The sequence below is a fragment of the Nansenia antarctica genome (genome assembly GCF_963989245.1).
Source record: "Nansenia antarctica genome assembly, chromosome: 9".
Classification (NCBI taxonomy): domain Eukaryota; kingdom Metazoa; phylum Chordata; class Actinopteri; order Argentiniformes; family Microstomatidae; genus Nansenia; species Nansenia antarctica.
In genome coordinates, this window is record NC_137679.1 from 24895851 (window position 1) to 24908864 (window position 13014).

Consider the following 13014-nt stretch of genomic DNA (forward strand, 5'->3'; position numbering starts at 1 on the left):
TACATCCTATCCTATCTTTATTTCATTTCATTATTATCTGGGAAAAAATCAAATGTAAATGATTACATTTTTTCTCTCCATTTAGTGCATTGATATGCAGAGTTGGCCAATGATTTCAAAGTGCATAAGGAATGTGGGTTCTGTGGGCTCTGCTCTAGCTAGATACATGTATGGTACTCCCAATTGCTGCTCCCAGTTAGTGGTATTTGGAGCTTGATGTGTTAGAGCAGGAATACTTGAGAAGTCATGATGGATGTACCTAACCCACTGTTGACCATGCAGGTATCAAAGATCTACACGGGCAAGGCAATCAGAGTCAGCTCTGAGCTAGACTGAATGGCAGGTTTCATTACGACCAGTTACTGACAGGGATCTGGTGTTTCAGGTAAGGTCCAGTGGATTGTGTAAGTGTGTGAGTATCATATTAACACATTCCCTTGTTATTTGCCTGAAACACAGGCATGTAGGCCAACATAGACATGTATGCTCTAATTCATACTAAACATGCTAACTGGTAATAATAAGGTCTGGGGCGTTACTTTGAAAAGCATACTTGGTGAATTCTGAATAGCCTTACTGATTAATATTCTGTAAATAACTCATAGCATCCAGTGTTTATAGGATCAAATATCTTTCACAAATTAGATATGTAAATGATGCTAATTGTTTTCTATAAATGTTGAATAAGATATAATCTTACCATTATTATAGTCTGATGCGAGGGTTGAATGGAGACCAGCTAGTTTTATCTTATAAAACTGCAGCAATATGTGACATTAGACCCAGTAATTCAGCAATGCCCAAAATCTAAATCAAATGTTTACAGTAAATCAAAAAAAAGAAATTAAATCCGTTGAGAAATGATGCTAAGATGATACTTGTGGCTTCGGTTCCAGGAGGCTGCCTGTCCACTGGAATCTTGTGTGCCACCATAGGCAGCTTGGCAAACAAAGACTTGCTAATCTCTGTGCTGAGAACCATGACATTCAACATAACAGGGCTAAACTAATCTGAACTGGTTGGTCATGCTTTGTCCCGAACATGATCAAAGCTTAATTTCATGAGAGATGAGCCCTGATCCAGTCGGAGCAATGCATGATGGGAGGGAGGGAAAGGCAGAAAGGAGGATTGCTTAGTTGTCCCTTTTAGGCAGGAAGCTGAGGATGTATTCACCAGCACCCAGGAAGTAGATCACCTGGGCGATGCCGAAGAGGGGTGCTATGACCAGGGCACGACAATATGCCCCCTTGAGAAACGCTGAAGGACCTTCGTTACGGAGGATTTTCCTGAAGGAGGAGGGGAGACATGAACAACATAGCTTAGCCAAGAGTTACTGTGCAGTGCATCATGTTTTTACCTAAATACTGACTAGAAATGTTGTCAACAAGGGCTTTAAGAGGCTACCTGATGCAGTCAGTCACTCCACTGTAAGTGTCTTCTGTGCTACCTCTATTCAGAGACTGGAGTCTGGTTTTTATCACTGCAATATCAAACAAACATGTTAACACACACTCACGGAACACACTCCCAACCTACAGCACAGTTTGAGTGCAGAGTACATATTCATTGTCAGTCCAAATGCGCACAATGAATACTGAACGATCCCGTTGCTCACCATCCACAGGGTTCACAGCCACAGCAGCGGTACTCCCAGCCAGACAGCCTGAGAAGAACGACACATAGAAGGGGGCGGGTCCCTCTGCACCCGTCCGGCCCAGGTTATTCAAGTTGGCGAAGAGCGGGAAGTAGATGATGGAGAATGGAACATCCCTGAGAACCAAAAGGAAAAACGTCATGTTGACCATCATCTCTCATATACTCCTTCTGCTTGTTTATAAAGCTCTCACTGGCACAGCACCAGAATATCTGAAAGACCTTGTGCTAGCATATCAGCAACCAATAGAGCTCTCAGGTCTTATTGCAGGACTTTACATTACATTTCACAAGTTCATTTCACACACTTTACAAGTTTTCTTCACTTGTTTAAGTTCATCCTGCATCATTTTTGTTTGTTTTTTAATTTTTTATAAAGAGAACAAGAAATAAAGAAAATAAAGAATAAAGACTAGAGAGAAAATATAGAAAAAGAAGAGAGAAATTATAGAGATAGACATAGAAAAGTAAGAGACAAAGGGAGGGGGTGGGAGGGGTGGGATCGGGGAGGGGGGGGGGGGCTTCCTTCCTACTCATTCATTCGGTCCATTTACTCCAGTTCATAGTGAATTGCTCTTCACGGCCTCCCACTTTGCAAGTAATTCTTTCCATTTCTTTTATCTCTTCAACAGTTTTTTTCCAATTATTAACAGATGGTCTCAGGTCTTCTGACGCTGGTTTTCTCTGTGTACCAATGTACAAAAAAAGAGATTTGGTGAGGCTGCATTCTCATTTTATGCACCCAGATTGTGGAATGCACTGCCAGTTTACAATAGGGATGCAACCTCAGCAAATAATGTTCAAGTCAAGACTAAAAACCCATCTTTTTAATATTGCCTTTAAATTACTAAATAATTAAATTATGATTACATAAGGATTGGAGCACTTTGAGCTGCAACGTTTGCAGGAAAAGCGCAATACAAATAAAAGTTATTATTATTATTATTATATACAGTATCTCTCCCAGTGTGTGTGTGAGTTGACCATCATCTGTCATATACAGTATCTCTCCCAGTGTGTGTGTGAGTTGACTATCATCTCTCATATACAGTATCTCTCCCAGTGCTGCGGAGCGTCACCTGAGCAGCGTGGCGCCCAGGCCCTTGTACAGCCCGGCGATGCCTTTGCTCTTCAGCAGCTCCCGGGTCAGCTGCATGGCGGTGGGGGACTTCTCCACCGTACCTGCCACCACCGTCTCAGGCATCAGCTTCCTTTGGGCCTCTGAGGGGAGGGACATTGGCAACATGACATCACAACCAGGATATATCAAATCAAATCTAATCAAATCAAAGTGTGAGTATGTATGTATCATGTGCACCTCTCAACAGTGCAGTGAAATACAAAGATAGGAATAAAATAAAGATAGAATAATAACAATGCAATACACAATATACGGGGTATATATATATATATATATATATATATATTTACGTAGTTAACTACGTAAGTAAGTTATCTGGATATCCCACCCAATATATATATATATATATATCAGCCCCCCCAGGCCTTCAGAGAGGAGTACTCACCTATGTCCCCCCCCCTCCCCCCCCCAGGCCTTCAGAGAGGAGTACTCACCTATGTGTCCCCCCCTCCCCCCCTCCCAGGCCTTCAGAGAGGAGTACTCACCTATTTCCCCCCTCCCCCTCCCCCCCCAGGCCTTCAGAGAGGAGTACTCACCTATGTCCCCCCCCCCCCCCCCCCCCTCCCCTCCCCCAGGCCTTCAGAGAGGAGTACTCACCTATGTCCCCCCCCCTCATATATATATATATAATATATATATTGGGTGGGATATCCAGATAACTTACTTACGTAGTTAACTACTGGATAATAACTACAGCACGACTTTTAGGACAATCACAAGAAATAAAGGAAGGCTCCTGAGACATGGTAGACTAGGGGATGTCCAGAGACATGGTAGACTAGGGGATGTCCAGAGACATGGTAGACTAGGGGATGTTGATAGACTTGCAGTGGAGGCTGGTGGAGGTTGAAATCGAAATCGGCGGGCTCATTGTAATAATAATTCCTCATTCCATTCCATGCATTACATTCAGCACATTCTCCTATATTTCTACCTCTACCAGCCTCCCCTGATTTAGATATAAAGGTATTTCTCTAGAAGAAATCGACCTAAATAAAGTTCAATGCACAGGCAGAATATAATGTTGTGATTTCAGTATTGACCACATGGGGGCAGGATTTCTCCTTCTTTAAAATCTTATCATACTGACCCTCCTCTCTCCCTCTCTCTCTCTCTCTCTCTCTCTCTCTCTCTCTCTCTCTCTCTCTCTCTCTCTCTCTCTCTCTCTCTCTCTCTCTCTCTCTCTCTCTCTCTCTCTCTCTCTCTTTCTCTCTCCCTCCCTCCTCCCTGCCTGCCTGACTGACTGCCATCTCCATTTGCTCTTACCTATTCGTCCAGCATCTTGAAGCTGTATTTTCAGCATCTCCATAGGAGTAGTTACGACGACCTGTGACCATGCAAAGCAAGCAAAAACAGTAACAATTACTTAATTGTTATTGTCATAATAAAAAAAAGAGATGAATGGGAATATTGTTTTGCTACAGCAGTCTAGTCTAGTCTTAGTCTAGGCCTACAGTAGACTAAGTTACACCCACTCTCCAAATACAGAAGCCTATGCTAGACCCATTTAGGCTTACAGTCTACCTTAATTAGGCTTATGAAATCCAGCTAATAGCCATCAAGATAGATAGATACTGTAACTCTTGAGTGTTAAGCACTTCCAGGAGCTTGACAACAGGACACTATTAACTCAGTGTGCACGTTTGTTTGTTGTCCTCCTCTAATCCACACAGGAGTACATTAATGAGATTAAAGGTGATATGGCCATGTGGTTACTTCCAATCTTAATCCAAGGCCTGCTACGCTTAATCTAATCATGTTCCTGGGTGAGCCATCTTTGAAACAGCAGAGCAGTGGATGTATACCACCTGTAGTATGGGCTAGTATTATTACTAGTATTATAGTATAGTATTAGCATTTACCTGTATGAATGATGAGGAATCATGATAATTAATCATACCAAAAAATCTGATGTCTCAGAAAAATGCATCATGAATGCACAAATCCTCAGAAACACACCGCTAACACTAGATTTCTAAGTGTGCCATATCTATATTCTTCAGTCAATTGAAAGAGCAGTATAGTACTTGGGAGAGCCAGCTGGTGTGGAAGAGACTGAGAGTGTGAGATGGTGCAGAGGGCACTGTCTCCAGATGGGGAGCAGGAGGGCTCCATTAGGAGGAATCCTCACTCACCTGGCATGTACCTGCACCACAACCTGCCAGCATCTCTTTAAATAGGGTGAGCTTCTGACTGAAAGAGAGAGAGTGAGAGAGAGAGAGAGAGAGAGAGAGAGAGAGAGAGAGAGAGAGAGAGAGAGAGGGGGGGGGGGGGGGGGGGGGGGAGAGAGAGAGAGAGAGATAGACAGAGAGAGAAAGAAAGAGATAGAGAAAGAGGGAGAGAGAGAGAGAGGAAAGGAAACAAAGGTGGAGAGAGATAGTCAATGCGTGTATGCTTGAGAATCCCAGAGTGTGTGTGAGACAAAGCCATTTACATACATAGTTCCTTTTAAATTACATGAAATGACCAACCCAGGACCCAGGACATGCAATGGCATTTCCGGGTCAGCACAAAGTCCAGTAGTGAAGCAGATAGCCAGCTAGCCTGAGAAATAACGTTGGCTGGACAAATGTATTGACCCGACTAACATTGGCCAATACATCAACCGAGAACTGTGATAGTAGCTCGCCGGCATAAGTCCCTTTTGTCAAACTTGGCGCCAAATCATTGAATCTTTGTTGCTAGCTGTGTTAGCTATGTATAGTAAGTCATCAAGGAGGAAGCTAGCAAGCTAGCTAATTGAACGCACGCATAGATATCCAATCCATTTATAAGGAGTGTTCCATGGAATGGAATGGGAAAGCTCTTATGTGTGAATGAGGTTAAATAGAGAGATGTATATCTCCCATCGTGAAAAAGGGAGGCGATGCTCATCTGACTCTCACATCCTGTGTATAATCACACATTTGACACAGACACATTAATAATTCACAGGCTGACTGGGCAGGTCCAAATAAGTAAATCATTCACCCACTTGTTTATGTGTCACCATAGTGACAGGGATAGATGCCTTACGAGCGACATTCAAGTTCACCCATGCAGACAAAGTACAGGACCGGGGGAGACCATGGCTGTCTGCCTTCAGCAGCAGCAGATGCTGTGTATTGACTATTGACATTTGACATGTGATACTGCCGTGCTCTACTTTTCCTTTAGACAATTGATTTCAGATAGTTCTACTGTATAAGCATACATAACATCAGGAAATGTAATTTGGCAGAGTGGAATAAGTTAATAATAGACTAGGCCTACTGCAGTGGGAATGTGTCAGCCTTGGTAGAAATGTCAGTACATTGGAAGATAGACTGAAGCCTTGGTGTGGGAAAACCAAGCAGTGAAAGCGATAGCAAGCGTGTCGTGTGTTAGCAAACAGGAAAGTGAATCACAGTGTAAATGAGTGGCGTGGGTGATGGGTGTGTGTTGGTCATCATGTGGACTCCCTCCATGTCTCTCACCCATCCTTGGAGAAGTGCTGTCTGAAGAAGTCATTGGCAGCCAGTTTGATGGCTTTCTCCGGAGTGACGAGGGTCAAGTTCACCGCAGCTCCTGTGAGAATGAGAGGAAGTGAGAGAGGGAAATGATGAGGCCTAAGCAGTTTGCCTATCGGTGGCACACTCACTCACACACACACACACACACACACACACACACACACACTCACACACACACACACAGCAGACGCACTGTCTTGTGTAGCTACAGTAGGCACAGTGTGTAGGTGAGAGAATGAGGCCCACACCACTAAGCAGCTTTGATGGTCTCAGTGTTCAGCCTTAGTCAGCAACTTTCTCTATGACCTCACGGTGTTATATTTGGCTTTAGTATGTACTCGTCAGTTTAATGTGCGTAATGTGATTTGTAAACACACACACACCACGCACACACACTCGCGCGCACACGCACACACACGCACACACACACACACACACACACACACACACACACACACACACACACACACACACACACACACTCCCAAACCTACCTCTGTACATCCCAAAATATCCCTCTGAACGGATGGTCTTGATAAGGCAGTCAGACCTGCAAGTAAGGCACAGTCAAAACAAATACAACATTATACAAGCCTAGTGTGTATATATATATATATATATATATATATATATATATATATATATATATATATATATATACATACAGTACAGTTGCTCCACATTCTACAGGATCTATATGAATGACCAGCTACAATATAGCCAGGAAAGGGTATACTGCAGATGAATGACAGGATTTCCCCTAATAAAGAGTGGTAACAATGTCACTGGTATAATGTGAGTGTCAGTGAGAATTTGACCTTTTTTTCCCTATAAAAGCTAGATGTTTTCTTACAAGCTAGTGTAAAGGCGAGATCCATTTTGCTGGTTCTGCAGGCGGGTCTTGGCCAGGTCAATGGGAAATACACAGGTCACTCCAATCAGGCCAGCGATCCCCCCATTGATCAATTTGGCAGGCAAACTGGGAATGCGAGAAGGGGAAATATAGAGAAGACAGAGACACATGTTGAAAGAGACAAGAATGTAGTGCAGAGCTCAATACTTTCAGTTCTGTTTTCTAAAATGCACACAGTAGTGAAGTTGCAGCTATGCTTACCTGATCTGCTTGTCAGCCATTTATCTTAGGCCCAGGCAGATAGTCAGAGTGTTGATATGTCTGTGCGTCAAGTTAAGTTGGTGTGCCAGTCTTTTGATTTCAGTCAGAGCATTAGTTTGTGTGTTTTCCGCCGTCTATTCTAGTCTCAGACAGTCAGTTTTCTTGTCAGCTCTTCTCCCTGAAGTGCCAGCCACTATAGGGTTAGGGATATCTGAAAACAGATAAGAGGGAGACTGTTCTCGTCAATGCTCTTACAAAGTTGTTCTCTGAAATGTGTCAACAACTGCAGGGCCAATGAATCTCGAGGGGAGTTATCATGCAATACATTGTTTTCAAAGATGGACTTAGTACCCCTCTCGTGAACTGGTGTACAACTGGTGCCCTGCCCTAAATGAAATCGAACCAAAGGTTAGTGAAATATGTTACCTCCAACATTCAAACAGAATAAATGGGATTCCATAACTACAGTACAGTATTGAGTGATAACTGCATATATGTCCTTGCCACATGTCCCTTTGTCCTCAAACCAAAAGATTTGTTGAATTTGTTACTTCGACATTCAAACTCAATAACTTGGATTTCATAACTACAGAACAGTATTGAGTGATTACTGCATATCTCTTTGCCCCACGTCCCTCGCTATTCTAATCCTCTCTTTGTAGCCTAAAAGGTGCACCAGGTCGAAAATAGCGACAATGGCTCAGAGAGGGGGGACCAGATAATGTTTCCAGAGAACATTCCAGGACCATCAACTGTATGGATTATTTGGCGATGTGACTAATAGCATTCCAGAAATAGTGCTTCAGTCTTTGAATGCTACATAGTAGTGATGATCAATATCTTTGACAATAAACAGACCGAAACATTTTATGACAATCACATTTGTATTGCCCTAATTCTGCTCCTCACACGTCATCCAAATCCACGTAAGCAGTCTCAGAAGCAACCTAAGTGGAAATGCTCAAATTGTATATTTCCTAAAACGGCAGTCCTAAACATACTAGATGGAAGATTCAGCTTCTGCTTGTACATAAGATGTCCATTATGTAGCCTTCAGAAGGCCTTGGATGTGGAAAGCTGGTTCCCATTTCCCTTCACATTCTCCACCCCCTTCCTCCACCAATCACAACCTCACTCTGTCTCTCTGAAACCCGCCTCCTACTCTCTCCCTCTCCAACTCCCTTTTTTCCCTTCCCCCGAGTCACGACTCTCAAACACCAGTTTTCCATTCTGTCTTTTGCTGACTTATCTACTTCTCTGTAACAAACGCATATATCTCAGCACCATCTCAAGATCTCTGACCCCTTCCTCCGCTGTTCATACAGAACACACAGCATGAACCTCTATATCTAGGACATAGCTTATGGAAATGAGAGACAGTGTGCGAATGCAGCTGTGCTCCAGTGTGTGGCTGTGATGAGGAGTGGAGGTCCAGTCTGTACTCAGCTCCAGGGTTCAGACCAGGTCACTGAAGAGGCCCTCTAGGCCAGGACATCCTCTTCTCTGCTTCCTGGAGCTTCACAGTTCAGACACCATATCACTCCTCTCTCTCTCTTTCTCTGATTTCTCTCTGTTTTTTCTCTTTGTCCTCTCTCTGTGTCTGTTTTTATTTATTGGATCCTGTTTTCTACATGTCTTGCAATAGGAGAGAGATAGAGAGATGCTTTTCTAAGTAAGGACAAGTTCATAGGTTGGCAAAAAGGTAGAGACTCTCCTCTGAATCACCAAAGAAACTGACATCTTGCTCTGCAGAACTCAAGTATGTGGCTTAACGAGGCCACTGCAATCTGGTCATTAGAATGCATGTCTTTGGACAAACATCCCATATAAGTCACTCTTGTCTCTCACTCATTGACAATCCTGGGTCTGTACATCTGGAACAACTGGCTGCAGTCTGCAGCACAGAGGCACGCCTCATCCACAATGGAATTCCTTTTTTTCGCTCTACACAATGGCGAAAATCAAAAACAGGCAGGAAACTGTTGTGGAATCTGCATTCAATCGTCTCAAGATTCAGTAAACCTGAACCATATATGAACCTCTGAGGCCTATGAAGCCTGGAATGTATAGGCAATAGTAACTCTAAAGAGAGAGGCAAAAAAACTGCATTTGGTTGAAAAAGTATTATGTTTGGAAAACATACTTTTACTGATTCCAAACTGCAGATTCAAACTGGATGTACTGTAGGCCTACATTAGGTCATAATCTTTAGTTTTACTATGAACTTCAAAGGCAGATAAGCACTGATTGGAAAACAATAGGAAAGGTGAATGAGCAACTTGCCACCAGTGCAAAACCTTGGACTCAAGATACAATGCAATCCCTCAAGCCATGACTATTCAACTTGCATCAGTCTAAGTGCTGCCAAATGACCTGGGCACTCTTGACTAATCAAGGCAGATAACAATCTTGGCCTGACCCTTGTTCATCATTAAAACTTGAACAGTCAGGCCATAAAAACCCCTGTGCTGCAAGCTCCAGCTGTTCCCAGATTATTTAGTTCAAAAGAATTCAGCCTTTTTCTCTCTGAATTAAAGTATTAGATGAACACACTGCATTGGTGATTTTATATTTTTTAAAAACTCTCCTTTCATTGACTGGCAATGGTTTCGATAGAGGGACCACTACTAAGTCCAGAGAATCTGAAGATCTTTTTCACTGTAATACTGTTCTTTGACATGGAATTTTGCATTTCAGGGCTTATGTGCCAGGTTAGATGTGCTGCACCAGAGATATATTAACAGTGTTCTACCAAGATCTAGTTTTAAAGTTTATTTTGTATTGGATAGATAGTAGAGAAAGATAGGAAAGTAAGGAGAGGGTATGTCAGCAGGGCATGGGCTGTGCGCATTGTAGACCATGGTGCTAGACCACTGGGTCACCCCATGCCACCAAGATCTAAGTTAGTTTTAAGTTACCAGTATGATCCAACTGCCCCAACAGTGCCAACCCACCCTATTTGAAATGCAAAAAGGTCTACAAGTCAACTTCATTTCCATACAGTACCAGCTCTGGTCATAACATAACAACTCTTTATTCTATTACATCTTGGAAACATGCAATACCTGCTCTTGTGTGCCCTAGTGACACACATCTGAGAGTAACATTGAAAGAGGTTAATGATGGGAGAATAAATGGCCTGCATAGAGACTGGTAGTAATGATCTCATGTGAGACTGAGTGCTGCCAGTGGAGGACGAAGCCAAACAATGAGGATCACATGGACCTTCTCATGAGATGAAAGCAGACTGTTAATCAGTGACCATTTGCCTGCAGTTTCTTTTTGATAAAGCTGTGACATGTCTGTAGTGTGTAGTTCAATTCTCAAAACCTAGCCTTTCAGCTACAGTGCAAGAGGTGTAATCGTGCAACGTACATGGATGTCACATGAACTTAAGCATGTGACTATGAACTCATGCTAGTGTATTGGAACAATGATGCATACATACAGTTAATTATACAGTATAAATGTGATTTTCTCTCTAATCATGTTTGAATGTAGATTCTATAAAGCTTTATTTGAGCACTCAATCTCTATGCTGCTACGTCACATTTCAATGAACCTCATGAACCCAACTGCAGCCACGTTGTCATGGTTTCAAAAAATTGGACGAGTACAAGTCTATTTATGGGAAACGAAAGACTGTGTTTGTGAAAAGGGAAGGAATTTGTGGTGTCACAGATGAATCTGAACTCTTTGCTTTTCCCTCTAGCAGCAGGATTATAATCCTAATACCTATCTAATGAATCCCTCTCTCTCTCTTTCAATCTCCAAATATAACCACTTGACTGAGAGGCAGCCTGTGTTTACGTACTGTATGCTCATCAGCCACTGTAAACTCCTCAGTGTCAGAAGACAGGATTGAGACTGATTGCCTTCTTTTATTTTAAACAATTTCCCCCAGAGAGCCAAAGAACACATTAGTTATTTTTCTGATGTATTTCTGTTATGGTGTGGCCTAGGATATCTCTTCCGACTTACTAGCCAACAGATCAATTCATAAGAATGTAAGATAGCAAAGCTTGGTATTGGAATTCCATTGACAGACTGGATTGAAAAGACACTCGAAAATGAAGACAACAACACTGACACATAACATAACATAATAGACAAACAACCTGGAGAGCAAAACCACTAACTGATATGCATATCCCCCATTTTAAAGGCATAGGGTGTCAGTCCAAGGACAGACCTCATCAATAATTTCATGGCTGCAGTAGTTGACACCACTAGGACTAGAAACATCACTACCCTACATCACTGTCCTGGCAGTATCAGTTATTGCAATCACGTTGATTAGTTGTTGCTTGAGACCAGTGTAATAAAATGAATATGATAACTATAGTCTAGGTCACTCATAGACTGTGACAGGCAAATGCACGCAATCAAGGTCTTTCATGAGACCATCACAATTTCAGTATCCTCAGAGCCTACATCGATTTTTTTTTTCATTGGCGCACGCGCGCACACACGCACACTCACACACACACACACACACACACACACACACACACACACACACACACACACGCCGGTGTCGTGTCTGCCAGGCTAGTGGCTACACAACCGTAAGCCCTGCACACACTCGTCACTGTTGTACAGCCTTCCGAGGTCTGGGAGAAACACTAGCCCCGTTGACGAGTTAATCCGGGGACCAGTCATAAACATCTCTGCTAGAAGGTTAATAGTGACATAGAAACCACCAAACTTACTAGAATAAGATTTTACTCTGGATGCCACTGTCCATGAACCACACACTGTATAGCCAAAAGTAGCTCTAACCCGCTAAACATCACGTGAGAAGCGGCAATTGCAATCGGCCACATTTGAATAGATCCATTAAAGACGCGTTCCCTCTATCATCCTCACTAATTGATACATTGTAGCTGCTATTTACATCAATATGAAAAAAATAATGGATCACGTCACGTCACAACAGGGAATCATGGCTTGCCACATAACGGTTACGGGAAACGATTAATTCCTTTGAGGATAGCGGCAATCCGGCGTTTCTCATAAGATTACGTCAAACTGATGACATTAGTTCTCACTTTACATGCATTTCTGTGGCAATTTATGCGTCTAATAAACATGCATCCATGCGTTATTTATCAGGTAGGTTTCAGTACGGTTGAAAATTATATTTCCCAGTCATCCAAAAGACATGTCAGGTAAAAGAAAAATACCGAATCTGGCAACACAAAGGCTATTTTTCATCCACATACCGTGTTGTGCGGTTCCGTTATTTCAGGTGGATTTTATCTGGATTGATTTCCTCTCTAGCCCTTTCGCTGACAGACTGACAATAGCTAACCTGCCGGTGTTACTAGCATTAGTGTCCCTTAAAGGGAGGTAAATTGGGTGGGAGGGAGAGCAAGCGCGCAACGGAGCGGAGGGAGGGAGAAGGGGTGATGATGGAGAACGAGTCATAAAAAGCGAAAATGGGGATATAGATCCTCTAGTGGCATGCCCCTGGAATTGCAGTCACAATTTACATTTACAGTGACTGCAAAGGTGTGTGTATCGCGTGCAGGATGGGGGATGGGGATATAGCGTCATCGTGACGACTAGGCCTACTCTCACCGCAATGACCTTGAGAACAAAAATAGAAAAAT

General features: G+C 42.7%; 1 protein-coding gene across 1 annotated transcript; it reads right to left on the bottom strand.

The window, feature by feature from the left end:
* Nucleotides 1-1126: 1126 nt before the first annotated feature.
* Nucleotides 1127-12724, bottom strand: slc25a22a (solute carrier family 25 member 22a). The gene is made up of 11 exons (XM_080539298.1): nt 12625-12724; nt 7400-7610; nt 7139-7264; nt 6780-6835; nt 6250-6340; nt 4930-4987; nt 4061-4121; nt 2733-2874; nt 1616-1770; nt 1405-1480; nt 1127-1286 (listed from the first exon to the last, which is right to left on the bottom strand). The coding sequence occupies exons 2-11, from the start codon at nt 7417-7419 to the stop codon at nt 1133-1135; spliced, it is 939 nt and encodes a 312-aa protein (XP_080395424.1). The 5' UTR covers nt 7420-7610; nt 12625-12724; the 3' UTR covers nt 1127-1132.
* Between the last annotated feature and the right edge of the window lie 290 nt (nt 12725-13014).

Excerpts from the sequence above, each read along its gene's own strand:
- slc25a22a (XM_080539298.1), bottom strand. The coding sequence starts at position 7,419 with ATGGCTGACAAGCAGATCAG. Across the intron at positions 6,836-7,138 it reads TCTCGCCTTTACACTAGCTT|GTCTGACTGCCTTATCAAGA; the intron begins GTAAGAAAACAT and ends CCTTACTTGCAG. Across the intron at positions 2,875-4,060 it reads TCAAGATGCTGGACGAATAG|AGGCCCAAAGGAAGCTGATG; the intron begins GTAAGAGCAAAT and ends CCCTCCCCTCAG.